Source organism: Pterocles gutturalis, unplaced genomic scaffold (assembly GCF_000699245.1).
Source record: "Pterocles gutturalis isolate BGI_N339 unplaced genomic scaffold, ASM69924v1 scaffold29457, whole genome shotgun sequence".
Lineage (NCBI taxonomy): Eukaryota > Metazoa > Chordata > Aves > Pterocliformes > Pteroclidae > Pterocles > Pterocles gutturalis.
In genome coordinates, this window is record NW_010113692.1 from 4,756 (window position 1) to 17,112 (window position 12,357).

Below are 12,357 nucleotides of genomic sequence, written 5' to 3' on the forward strand. Positions count from 1 at the left end.
GTGGAGGCACTGAATGTTTTTGTTCGCTTCCATGACAGTTCGATGAATAGCACGGCCTCCCACGGTGCCAGAATCCGGTCTCCTGGGTCAGGTGAACCTCACAGGCAGCAGAAATTTCCTTCTCAATAGACGCTTTATTTCTGAAGCCGTTTGGAATCGGAGGATGTTTCCCTCCTTAAATGCTAATCCCAACTCCTGCCTGCCTGCCCAGGAGGTTTCGTTTAGCTGCCTTTAGGAAGGCGTACCGTAGGCAGATTTTTGTCTGGAAGGTATGTAATTGCTACCCAGCTTTGAATTTTTTTTTTTAATTTTTTTTTTAATGAGATACTAATTTTGCCATTGCCATTCCCATCTTTGTACACTAAGGTATGTGGTTGCTACCCAGCTTTGAATTTTTTTTTTAATTTTTTTTTTAATGAGATACTAATTTTGCCATTGCCATTCCCATCTTTGTACACTGAATTGCTGTAAGTGGGTTGGTGACTTGGGAAACACGAATGTGTCCATGGCACAGAAATTAGGTAAATGCTGAAATAGCAACATCCTCATATTATCGGGGTTCCCCTCTGAGTCTTACTGCCTCACCCCTCTGCTGCAGCAAGAAGCAACGCTTTATTCCATGCTCTCATCAGAAGCTGTTTTGTGGTAGGTGTAAACTGTTGAATACTTACGTGAGCCCAAGTGTTTAGTGAATTGTTGTTTATTCCCTTCTATCTCCTAGAGTGTGAGCCCATAGAAGCGATAGCGAAGTTCGACTACCTTGGCAGGACTGCACGAGAGCTGTCCTTTAAAAAAGGAGCTTCTCTCTTGCTCTATCAGCGGGCCTCAGATGACTGGTGGGAGGGACGCCACAATGGAATTGACGGCCTTATTCCTCATCAGTACATCGTCGTTCAAGACACGTATGTTTGCGCTTGAAGCCCATCTGCGAGATGGGTTGGCTTAAATCTCAAGTGTGGAATGGAGTGGCTGTGCCGGGATGTTGGCACCAGGTGGGGAGAGTTCATCCTTCGCCCTTCCCTGCAGGAAGGGAATCCTCCCGGCACACGCAGAGCTCCGCAGAGGCGTAGGTGTCCGTGTATGGGGAGGCACGATAGAAAAATTGCTCTGGTGCTGGCAGCCTGGTAACGATGCGGAGCTGGGGTCTCCAGGTTGCTCACAGAAATCAGGCTCTGTCGCTTGAAAGACAAATAATGATTCTTAAGAGGAGGATGCCAGCACGGTGCTGCTGTCCTGTCTGGCTGTTCATGTACACAGTGCTGTGTTTGAAATTCAGTGCTCTTGGGCTTGCTTTGATTGTGATTTCCTTCCCTCCTCCTTCCTAGGGAGGATGGTATCTCGGAAAGATCCAGTCCGAAGTCTGAAATAGAAATAAATTCTGAGCCACCGGAAGAAAAAGTGACGGCTCGAGCTGGTGCCGGTTGCCCAAGTGGGGGTCACGTCGCAGATATTTACCTTGCAAACATCAACAAGTAAGAACAGCCTTGCATTATTTGATTTAACTGTAAAGATCCTGGTGACGAGTCCAGCAAAATATTTCCTTTCCCGAAAAAGGTTAATTAATGAGCCCTGCCACCATTTTTCTCTGCTTCTTCCTGTTCTAACTTGCTCGCATTTTGCTGTCCTCCCTCTCTGTCACCAGTGTGGCCAACGCTGATTTAAAATCCCATTGGCTTCTCTTCTCCATCCCTAAGGTGCCGTCTGTTCCCATTTTCCTATTTTACAAGCTAAACACACAGAGGAAGGGGGGGAACAGCGGAGTGAGCTCTTGTAACCGTGTGTTCCCATTCTGTGTAATGTTCTGTGGTTTGTTATGTCTCGTTTACGTTTAACATGTTTTGTTTTATGGGTTGGGGGACAATTTCTTGAGAAACTAGTGTCGCATTTTGTGCGAAATGACATACCTTAAGTCCCACCATCTGGCATTGCCCGTAACATTCTTTCGTTTCTGCAGCACTTCTCACCTTGGGTTACTAACCATATGCTTGCAGGGACACAGCACACCTCCCTCTTGCTCTGGCTTTACCTCCTCAGCCAGGAATTGTTACTTTAGCCAACACTCAGCAGAATAAAAAAACCCAGCAAATCAAGCTAGTAACAGACTAAATTTCTTCATCTGTTATTTCATTATTCTACAGCAGGCTTATCCCCCATATCTTTCTGATTATTTCCTTCATATTAAAAACCACCCACATCTCTCTGTTGTGCAGTGAAGTTATTAATATGATAATTACAGTTTTACAGGAGTGGATATTTTTAACCTTCAGTTAATTTAGCAGAATGTGATCTATAAAGGCATTAACAAATGCATCCTCTTTAAAGGTTTGGACCTGCTAATGTCCTACACAGAGCCTGGTCCTTAGTTTCTGGGAGTCGGCAGAGCTCCGTTGATACCAGTGAAGCTATGTTAATCTGCACCAGCTTGGGATCTGGGCTTTCTTTTATGATATTTGTTGTCTGAGCCATTGAAGCATGCCATTCTGCCAGTTATGGAAAGATTTGTGTAAGGAACAGAGCTATGCTGGAGCTTCACCGTCTGCCGGTTTTGGTAGTGTTGTATGTCGTGGTTTTAAGAAGCGTAGGTAATGTCCACTCCAGGTTTTTTCCCTTTATTAGGGAAACTGATATTTAGCAATAGTAGCATAAGACTCATTTTGTTGTTTTTTCTTTAGGAATGAATCTTCTGACCTATGTGTGAACAGACTTGAGCAAAATTAAATCAGATGGTTTCGCAATGACAGTTGTGCCACCCACTGAATTATTATTTGGATGCCAAAATCCTACTGGAGTTAACACTTTCTTGCAGTTTTTCATGGGGCTGGTGCTATCTATAAATGGATCCTTCCCTGTATAATGGATGCCAAGCTTCAGACCTATGGCATAAAGTATTCTGCTGCATTGGCCTTCGTATGATTTGAATGGAATCATGCTGTCAGACCACATGGTGCTGGGGTAGAAACTAAATTGTTTGGACCAGCTCATCCATTTGACATCATCTTTTGGTGTATCTGTAGCCCAACATAGATAATGCCTCATGGGCCTGCTAAAGCAATGAAAAAGAAACATCTGTTACCACCAGCAAGTATTGGAAATGATCGTTACCCCCTAACTATGGGGTTCTTTGCTTTCCGATCTCTGAAAATAACAACTTGATGCCTTGGGCCAGGAGCTTAGTAGACTTATACTGCGTCCTCCAGTCAAAAATTGTAGCTCTGCTCTTCTAATGTAATAAAAACACATCATCAAAACCTGTTGATGGCACAGAGGGTTTGTTGTTTTTTTGGGGTTTTTTTTGTTCAAATATAAATGATTTTCTTCTTGACCAAGTTAATTATGTTCCATCCGAGTTTTCTGGTTTTGCTATGAATGTGCACAGCTGCAGGAACTCACTCTTGTTGTTAGAAGCGTTACACTGGAATGATTTATAATTTTACTGTTTCACGATGACTCTTACAATCCTGGGTGTATTTGTAATCTGAGCATCTTTCTGTGTCTTCCCATTGTCCTCTGTGTTGTTTTGGGGGGATATCGTCAAATGACAGCCCGTTATGTGTACCTGCTTGCATTGACTTGTTTTGCTTTTGTGACTGAAGGCAAAGAAAGAAACCAGAGTCAGGCAGCATCAGAAGAGCCTTCCGTCAAAGTGACAGCCACGGACTAGGTAGTTCAATGGCAGAACCAGCCTCCCCAGGAGCCATAGCCAGTTCCAGACCCTCATCTCAGCCCATTATGAGCCAAAGTCTTCCCAAGGAGGTTCCAGATAAATGCTCCATCAGTGGCCACGGCAGCCTCAATTCTATCAGCCGGCACTCGTCTCTGAAGAACAGGATAGACAGCCCGCAGATCCGGAAAACCGTGACGGCGGGGAGGTCCAAGAGCTTCAACAACCATCGGCCCATGGACCCTGAAGTTATCGCACAGGTACGTAGGGGTGCTTCGCCTTAAAGATTTGTTTTGGAACCGTCAAGGATGTTGGGTACAATGAGATGTTTTACTGCAAGCTCTGATTTAATCTCATATTCCTTCCCTTCTCACAATGCGATATTAACTTACTCCCCAGCTTGAGCCCAGTCTTTCAGCCTCGCTTTGTGTGAGTCACTGAGGCTGCTTTCGGGAGCGGAGGTAAACGGTCACGTCCTCCCTCCATAAAACCTTGGCCCTGTTCATGATTCAGAATTTAGTTTCAACAATAAAAACGTCCATTTCAGAAAATTATACAGATTCCGAAGCTGTCAGCAAAAAATTAAACAATCATAACTTCAAGACATGAGAAGAGTCAAGTCTTTCGTGTCAATTCAACGTTCTCCTGCCGGCTGTGCAAACGCGCCTGTGGTGCGACATTGGAAGCATATGGAGCAGTGCAGTCAAAATAAAAGCCGTACAGTGCTCACAGTGGCATCTTTATATGCTCACAGGGTTCAGTGTGTGATTAGAAACCACCTTTGAACATAATACTGCTAGTTTTCACTAGTTATTTGTTTAGACAAGTGCCTTGAAGTGAGGGCAGGCTCCCGAAGCGCCTGCAGCTGTGTTTTCACTCTGCAGAGAGCTCTGCTTTCGGGGCTGGCTCCGCACGCTGACCAGATAACAAGGAAACTGCCTTCTCACATCCCTTCTGTGCAGCTTCCACGGAAAGGGGTTCTTAGTATTTTTCTTCATCGTTGCTAGTTTTGGCACAGACTGGTTTATTACTGATTCTTTGTCTCTGTGCATGTTCTCTGCAGAGGTACTCACAAAGTAGTCAATAAAAATACATACGCTCATGGAAAGTTGTATTTTGCCATTATTAGTGTCTTTAGCCCGTTTATTCCAGTGGAATTATAATATACTGTTCTTGTTGTCTTCATGTTTTATTGTCCTTCCAAGGCTTTGGTTGACATAAATCAGTTTCTTTGTTTTTTCAATTAAGCTCTACCTTAAGTTGTTCTGTCTCCTCTTCCTGCCAGAACATTAACTTCATTGTTTTCACTGGAGATGAGTCCGGGGAGAAAAAGAAAAGAGGAGGGGGGAAAAAAAAAAAAAAAGGGGGGGGGAAAAAAAAAAAAAAAAAAAAAGAGCAGTGGGGCAAAAAAAAAAAAAAGCTGTGTTTAAATTAGTGTTTCTCTTTGCCCTGTAGTGTCCAAACACCATCTCATAATCATCACGCCTTTGACGTATTTTCCCCAACTTCATAAGTAAAATCTGCCTGGCCTCAAGATAGCCTCGGAGGTGTCAGATTTCTGTCTCTGCTTTCTTCCACCGTTCCTTGACTGATTTACCTTCCCCACCCCCTGAAAAACCTCTAAGGAAGCTAAAAAGCTGGAGCCAAGCTGTGAGTCACAGGCAGGCTGAGCTCTCCTGCTCTCCGGTGGATTCTGCAGCAAACGTGTGGGTCCTGCGACAGCTGAGAGCAAAAAAGCCACATTTTTATCCCAAAGTTCTCTTTATATTTGTTTGTTAATAACGGTAATATTTTATAAGAGGAAGGAGAGGGGCCAGCTTAAATTCCTATATATGTTTCTGATATCTTCTGTGTTTCTAAAACATGACAATTTGGAGTCCCATGTAATAGCTGTCTGGGAGGGGGAAGACAACTCCAACAGCAGGGAAACAAGGATCTCAGCATTCGGTGTGTGACCCATCAGCCAGTGTCAAAATCATCAATCCTTTCTGCAGGAACTTACGCTCCTGAATCTCACCTGCCAAATAAAGGACAAGAATGGATCCTAACCCTTTGAATCGCATTAGCTTTGCTGTTTGTTGCTGTATTTGGGGCTTGTACTGGTCTTTGAAGTCCAAGCAGCATCAGGACCAGTAGAGAACCAGATGAGCATCAAGAAAGTGCTAGCAGTTATTTTGCTCCCTGTTGATGGAAGATATAACCGCCTGTTGGCTCCGGTGTGCGATGCTGTGTAGCTTGGCGTGGGTTTCACGTTGACACCTAAAGGTCCTCGACCCTCCAGTTGGTTTGAGCGTTGGTGTTTACTGGCTGAAAACAAACACGCCGTTCTCAAAGACCGACGTTTCTCTCTGTATGTATGTGTCTGGGTTCTGTTATTCACTCGGTTTCTCTTTTGTCTTTGCAGGATATCGAAGCTACCATGAACTCTGCTCTGAACGAGCTGCGGGAGCTGGAGAGGCAGAGCAGCGTCAAGCACACGCCAGATGTTGTCCTCGACACCCTGGAGCCTTTGAAAACGTCTCCGGTGGTGGCCCCCACCTCGGAACCTTCCAGCCCTCTGCACACCCAGCTCCTCAAGGACACTGAACCGGCTTTCCAGCGCAGCGCCAGCACGGCCGGGGACATTCCTTGCACCTTCAGGCCGGTGAAGTCGGTCAAAATGGCCACGCAGGTGAAACCTCCGGCGACGCGGCCAAAGCCGACGGTTTTCCCCAAAACCAACGCCACGAGCCCCGGCGTTGCCTCCTCTGCATCTCAGCAGCCTGCTGACAAGTCCTGTACTGTCTGACAAACTCGATGCTGCTCTGTGGATATAACTGTGTTGTTTCAGATGAAGAGACTCTGTTAAAGACTCCGAAGTTCCTATTTAACGAATTTTTTTGAACTTCTACTGAAGGTTAGTTGTGAACTGCTGCTTCCTGCTGGGAGCATTTCCTGGGAGTGAACCAAGTGGAGACAATCTCATCCCACGTACCCTCATCAGTGATGTTCGTAAGGCAAAACAGTTCCTGCCACGCTTGGGAAATCCAATCTCGGGTCACTGTGAAGCTGAGGAGGAAAAACACACAAAAAAGCGATGAGTTGGATCTTGGTTTCTAGTTGATGCCTTGTTCAAGTGTTTGGCCACTGAAAGAAATATTTAGTGGCGTCATGTTTTGAATACTGGTGTAGTGACTTCTATATTCTGTGTTTCATTTATCACAGGGAAACAATAGGATAGATTTTAGTCTATTGCATGTTTTGGTGCCACTGGTTACGTGGAGCTTGGACATGCCTGTTTCTTGTGCATTATTATTATTATGATTATGTCGCCCACTGGTGCCACGGTGGTTAAGGGTCTGTCTCGACTTCCATCACATCCTCTGGTTTTGTTTGTTTGCTCCCCCGTTCCTCCCCCTGGGGCCAAAGCTCTTGGCCGTCCAGCCTCATCCTTTAGTCGACACTTGTCATGAAAAATAGTTGACTCTGGAACACTCTTAGGTTTTGTGGAGTTCTACGTAATATGTGTCTGTGCAAATATAAACAAACATGTTCCTGAGGTTTAGGAGCATAAGAAAGAGCCCAGTTGTTGCTTATGGACAATCTCGTTGTTTTCCCCCTTTGCTCTCCCATGTTGAAAACCAGCTTTATTGTTTCTCAGTGTCATTTTCAGCCCGTAGGCTATGATGTGGTGTGTGGTCTCGGGAGACCGAATGTAAAAACAAGTTAACTTTGGAAAACTTCAGCGTACTCTGATGGGAGTCCATTTACTAACGCACACGCTCTTGTTTTGATCATATATCAAGATGGATCCTTACCAAAATCCCAGTTCCGAGCACTGTAAAAACTTCAATCCCAAGTTCTCAAGCTTTGTATCTTCTCCCTCTTGCTGGTTGCAAACGCTTCGGTCGGTGGCTGCGGCGGCTGTGAACTGCGTTAGGGATCTCAGCTCTTATAGAGCGCTGTAGGAAACGCCGCTGGGGACGGGGACGTGACAGCACACGGCTTCTGGAGTGGCTTCCCCCCCGTCTTCGCTGGTAGCCGGGCATGCCTCTGCGGACGTGAATGGATGCGTAGTGTTTGTATTTATATGGTAGGCAGCAAATGCTTCAGCTGCTAGCAGGCTGCATGAACTCTTTTGTACTCGACTGAGAGTTTTCCACAATGCTAACATGTATTTAATTTGAAAAAAATAAGTCACGTGCCACTTGGTGTTGGAGAAGATCTCGTGGTCCCGCAAGAGAGGAAGCGCGGGCTGAGCCTCAGTTCACCTCGTTCCCAAACTTTTCTGGGATTAAAAAAAAAAAAAAAGCTGCACATCTTTTGTTTTCATCAACTCAATTCAGGAAAGGACACGATGAGACAAGTCATTTTCCTCTCCCATTTAGCCGAGTTTCTTTTAAATTTGTGAGTTTCTCACACTTGGCTTCGTTGTGGCTGCAATGTCGTTTTAATTGGCACTTAGTTAAAAAAGAAGAAACAAAGCTTACATTTCTAAGAACAATTTCTTCAGTGTACTTTTCCAATTCGTTTAGGATGTCACTCGGAGAAATGGCCAGGGTTACGCCGTGTCCCTGTCCGTCCCTGCACGCACACCCCGTCCCCACAGATGGGATATATCCACATTAATGATGGTTTTGAAAAAGCCCAGCTTTCTCCGTGCCCTGAATCAAAAACACGTGAAAATTGGGGAACACTGGAAAGGTTTCAGTGAGAACACTCCTTATTACTGGTTTTTCTGTAGCTGCTGGTTCCCCTCGGAAGCACCGCGGTACGGGTGTGACCGTCACCGGCCCCTCTTCCTCCCGCGGGGAGGATCCCCAGCAGTGCGACCAGCGACCTTTGCTCTCAGGTTCTGATGGACTTCTACCACCAAGGAATCACTTGTTCTTTTGGGGAAGAAAAAAAAAAAAACAAACTAAACTTGTAATTTTTTGCTCAGGCAGAACTTTCTGGCATTTACTTTAAGTAGGGAATTTTTTGGGTTTGTTTTCTTTTTGGTCATGAATGACCAAAGTTAATCTGTGTCAAGAGCAGGATCTCTGTCAATTTACTTCGACTCATTTGTAATGCCTTATTTTCTTTATATTTTTATGCCTAGCATTCATGTTTCTAAGAATAAGTGTCCAGCCACGCACAGCACATTTGGAGGAGATGCTCTTTTCTATCCTCGAGGTCTGAAGTATGAATGGAAATTGAGATTAAAAAAAAATTTAAAACTTCAGGTTACTGTAACAGCAACTGTCTGTACATGAGTTACTGTGCTTATCTCTGGCATCCGCAGCTCTGGGACAATCCTACTGTCAAGGGGAATATGCTTAGCAGGATAACCTCTATATGGAGCAGCTCAACTGGAATTTTGGTGTGCACTGTGATTGACACTTCCACTTACAGCAAGCAATACGGCAGGCTGAAGATCGTCCTTCCTCTTCCACGTGCTCCGGACCTGGCCAGCCAGCAGAAAATCCACACACGCACACATACGGGAGAATAAAAAACAAAAAAAATAAAAAAAATAAAAGGAAACTTTTAGCTTGTTCTGCTTCACTCTGTGAACATACAAGGCTGAGAGAACGTTTGCCACGAGTGTTTGATGAGCGGTCGCTGCAGGAGAGGTGGGAAGGAGCAACTGGAAACGTCGGCGCCGCTCCCTGCGGAACCAGTCGGCGTCCGGAGGAGAGACCAGTGTGGAGCGGACAAGTGCGAGACGGTGGTTTGCTCGGGGAGGTCTCAATGTTACTTCGTGTCTTCATATTCAGAAGAAATATTAGCTCTTCCATGGAAATTCTCTTTCATGACTTTTATGTAATGTTTGTGTCAAATATAAAGACAAGAAGTGTTTGATAACTGGAATACCGTATGTCTGTTTGATAGTGCTTTGTATGAACAAAGGATTCTTGTTCATCTGATGTTGGATTGAAATAATCCAAAGCAAAACTTTTAAAATAAAATACGACTTTAGGTGATCAATCGTAATAGTTTCTGAAGCTCTAACCTTTTCTGTTTTACTTCCCTAGTTGGGAATTTTGAGCAGTGTGCTTTTAATAATTGCGAAATTTCTGCCTCTCTAAGGTAATCCAAAGGCTCGCAGTTCATCAATTGTGGATTTGTTCTTCATGTCGAAGCAGTGGGACATGATCAAACTCTCTCACTTTATCTGTACTGGATATTTTGTTGCAATGAAAATGATTAAATAATTAGAGTGCACTGTGATGGCAGAAAAAAATTGTTGTATATGTATGTATTTTGATACCTGTTCAGAAAGAGTCTTTGGGTTTCCTGTGATGAATACCTCATATGTTGGGTTTTGGGAGTTTTTGTTGATTTATTTTTTCTTTTTTTTTTTTTTTTTTAAGGCAAGATTGTTCTTGCAGAAAAGTAGGTTAAGATAACCAAGTTCTCGTAAATTTATTTACCGAATCAAAACACTTCAGAGTTTGGCAAGAAATCCCATCTGTTCTGGTTGCCCACCTTGCCCTTGGTCCAGGGCCGCTGGCCGCTCGGCCGTTCGCCAGCGTGCTGGGAAGAGCTCGAGCAGTGTTTAGACAAACAGTTGTTGTAGATGGAGTTTGCTGCCTTATTTCTCCTCTTCTGTGTGTCCAAGCCTCAAATGCAGTTCAGCATTGTACAGGTTTGGGGATTTGTTGAGCATTGGAGAGATGTTCTTCATGGAAGTGTCTCTGGTTAGTGCTTCAGATCCTTCCATCCGCTCACCCCATAGCCTGGAACCCTCCGGCGCCTGGGAAACACCTGCAGGAGGTGATGCTCTCAAGCTGGTAAGTCAACGGTAATAGTGGAAAAATACCCATCGAGATGGTTTGATCAGCCCCGTTGGCCATCACGCTGGTCCCTGTCCAGCCCAGCCATCGGCACAGGCTTGAGCTGAGCCCGGGAGCCACCTCTGCCCATCACCCCTGGGGTGGGGTGTCAGTGTACGGGCCAGGTCAGGGGTTCCTGCGCGGGGCAGGATGTGCTGCAACGTGTAAATACATTTACTCACTGGCCTCTGAACCGTAAGCTGGGAAAATTGCTTGAAAAGCAAAAAAACCTGAAAGGAAAACAAGCGTTTGGGCACTGCCATCACCCATGAGCCTGTCCAGAACAGAAAATGAGTTTAACAAGCTGGGGATTTATTTATTTTGAGATTTTTAATTTTCACAAAAATAAAGGAGCCTTTTTTGGGGCTTATCTGGCCTTGGCTGAGATCCCAGCGATGCAGTTACAGCATAAAGCTGTTTCCTTAGCGGACTGGCAGCACTAGAGACCTTGGCAGGAGGGAGCGATGTTCTCCCGTGGGTGACTCGTTCCCTGCAAGATGCTTCCAGCCTCCGGGTCTGGGAAAAGGCCGAGCAGTTACTGGCGCTCTGGACTGAACGTTGGGATTTGAGCTTACATATCACTTTCAAAGATAATCCTCTCTCCGGATCAGCTTTCTGCTTGTCTCTCTGTGTGTGCGACAACCTGGTACTTGAAAAAAATAAAAAAATACTTGACCCACTGCCTTCTGCCCACCTGGGTTCCCATGGGACCGGGGTGGTCCAGCAGGACCGGGATGGTCCAGCAGGACCGGGATGGTCCGGGGGCTGTATCACGCACAAGCGGCGGCGGCTGCAGGGACGATTTATCGCCCACCTCTGCCTCCGCTGACCACCCCGCCAGAAGGCAGATGAATTATTTTCCAGGCTTGGTTCTGGGGAGTCTATTTTGGTGGATCTAGAGATGCCAAGACAGCAATTCAAGGCCTGGAAAATGTAAGCTTTATAATTTTTTTTTTCCTGTTATATTTTGTGCTTCCTATAATGTAGCTTGAGGCAAGAGAGTGTTGTTTCTCAACGATGGGCCAAAAAGAGGTGAAAGTGGAGAGGGAGGGCAGCTCCCTGCTGCACTGATACTTGACATGCCAAGCTTCGTACAGGGTAAATATTTCACAGTTTGCAATGGGAATGATAGATGGACCCTTCCTTTTAAAGGCGCTGTCGTAACCTTACTTCTGCAGTGGACTTCACCAGCCTTTCTCTCCAGGCAGAGTCCTGTAGTTGGAATAACCGAAGTCCAAGGGGATTGGACTCGGGAGCGTGCCAAACTGGAGCAATACTGGGAGCAGCGGGTTCTTCAACAGACCAGCTCTATGTAGCCAAAACAGGGCAATTATCGAATCCATCTCTGACGCATTTTAAGGGATCGCAGTGGTGTCGTGGTTCTGCTGTGACGTAGGAAAGTTCGGTCGCAAAGTCCAGGACTCTTTGTTTTCTCTGTTGGTCTGAAACCTCAGTCCTGCAACGGGCTCGGGCTCGTGCGCTGGGGTTTGGGTTTTTATTAACAGCAGTTGTTCAATGGTGGGATGGAATGTTCTTGCTAAAACCGTTTCCATTGTTTCATGTCTTCTACACCAATATATATATGGTGTATATATTAAACTGTGTAAAATTGTACTTTGTATATATAACTCTGTACAATATGGAGGTACAGCCCTTTTTCCCCCCCCCCCCCCTTTTGGTACAGTATTGTACAGTATTAGGAGTATATGTGTTGGAAATGTTAAATCCGTACTGGGGCAACAAAATGTATCCATTGTCATTAGCAATAGTTTTGGAGAAATAAATGTTTTGGGTATGGTGGAAATCCTGACTTCTGGGCGCCGGTGCATGATGTCCGGGGCGGGAGGGTGCGCGGCTGTGAGCGGGGAGAGGATGAGCATCGCCTGCGGGTGCCGTCCT

At 45.4% G+C, this 12,357-nt stretch overlaps 1 protein-coding gene across 1 annotated transcript in view; it reads left to right on the forward strand.

The window, feature by feature from the left end:
- LOC104462601 (SLIT-ROBO Rho GTPase-activating protein 2-like) overlaps positions 1-6,449 on the forward strand; it is a gene marked incomplete at its 5' end in the record, with an annotated part of 9,862 nt that extends 3,413 nt beyond the window's left edge. Inside the window, 4 exons of the mRNA XM_010074598.1 lie at positions 722-902; positions 1,326-1,472; positions 3,594-3,921; positions 6,066-6,449. Of these exons, the coding sequence (XP_010072900.1) occupies positions 722-902; positions 1,326-1,472; positions 3,594-3,921; positions 6,066-6,449 (1,040 nt within the window). The remainder of the gene's footprint in view (positions 1-721; positions 903-1,325; positions 1,473-3,593; positions 3,922-6,065) is intronic.
- Between the last annotated feature and the right edge of the window lie 5,908 nt (positions 6,450-12,357).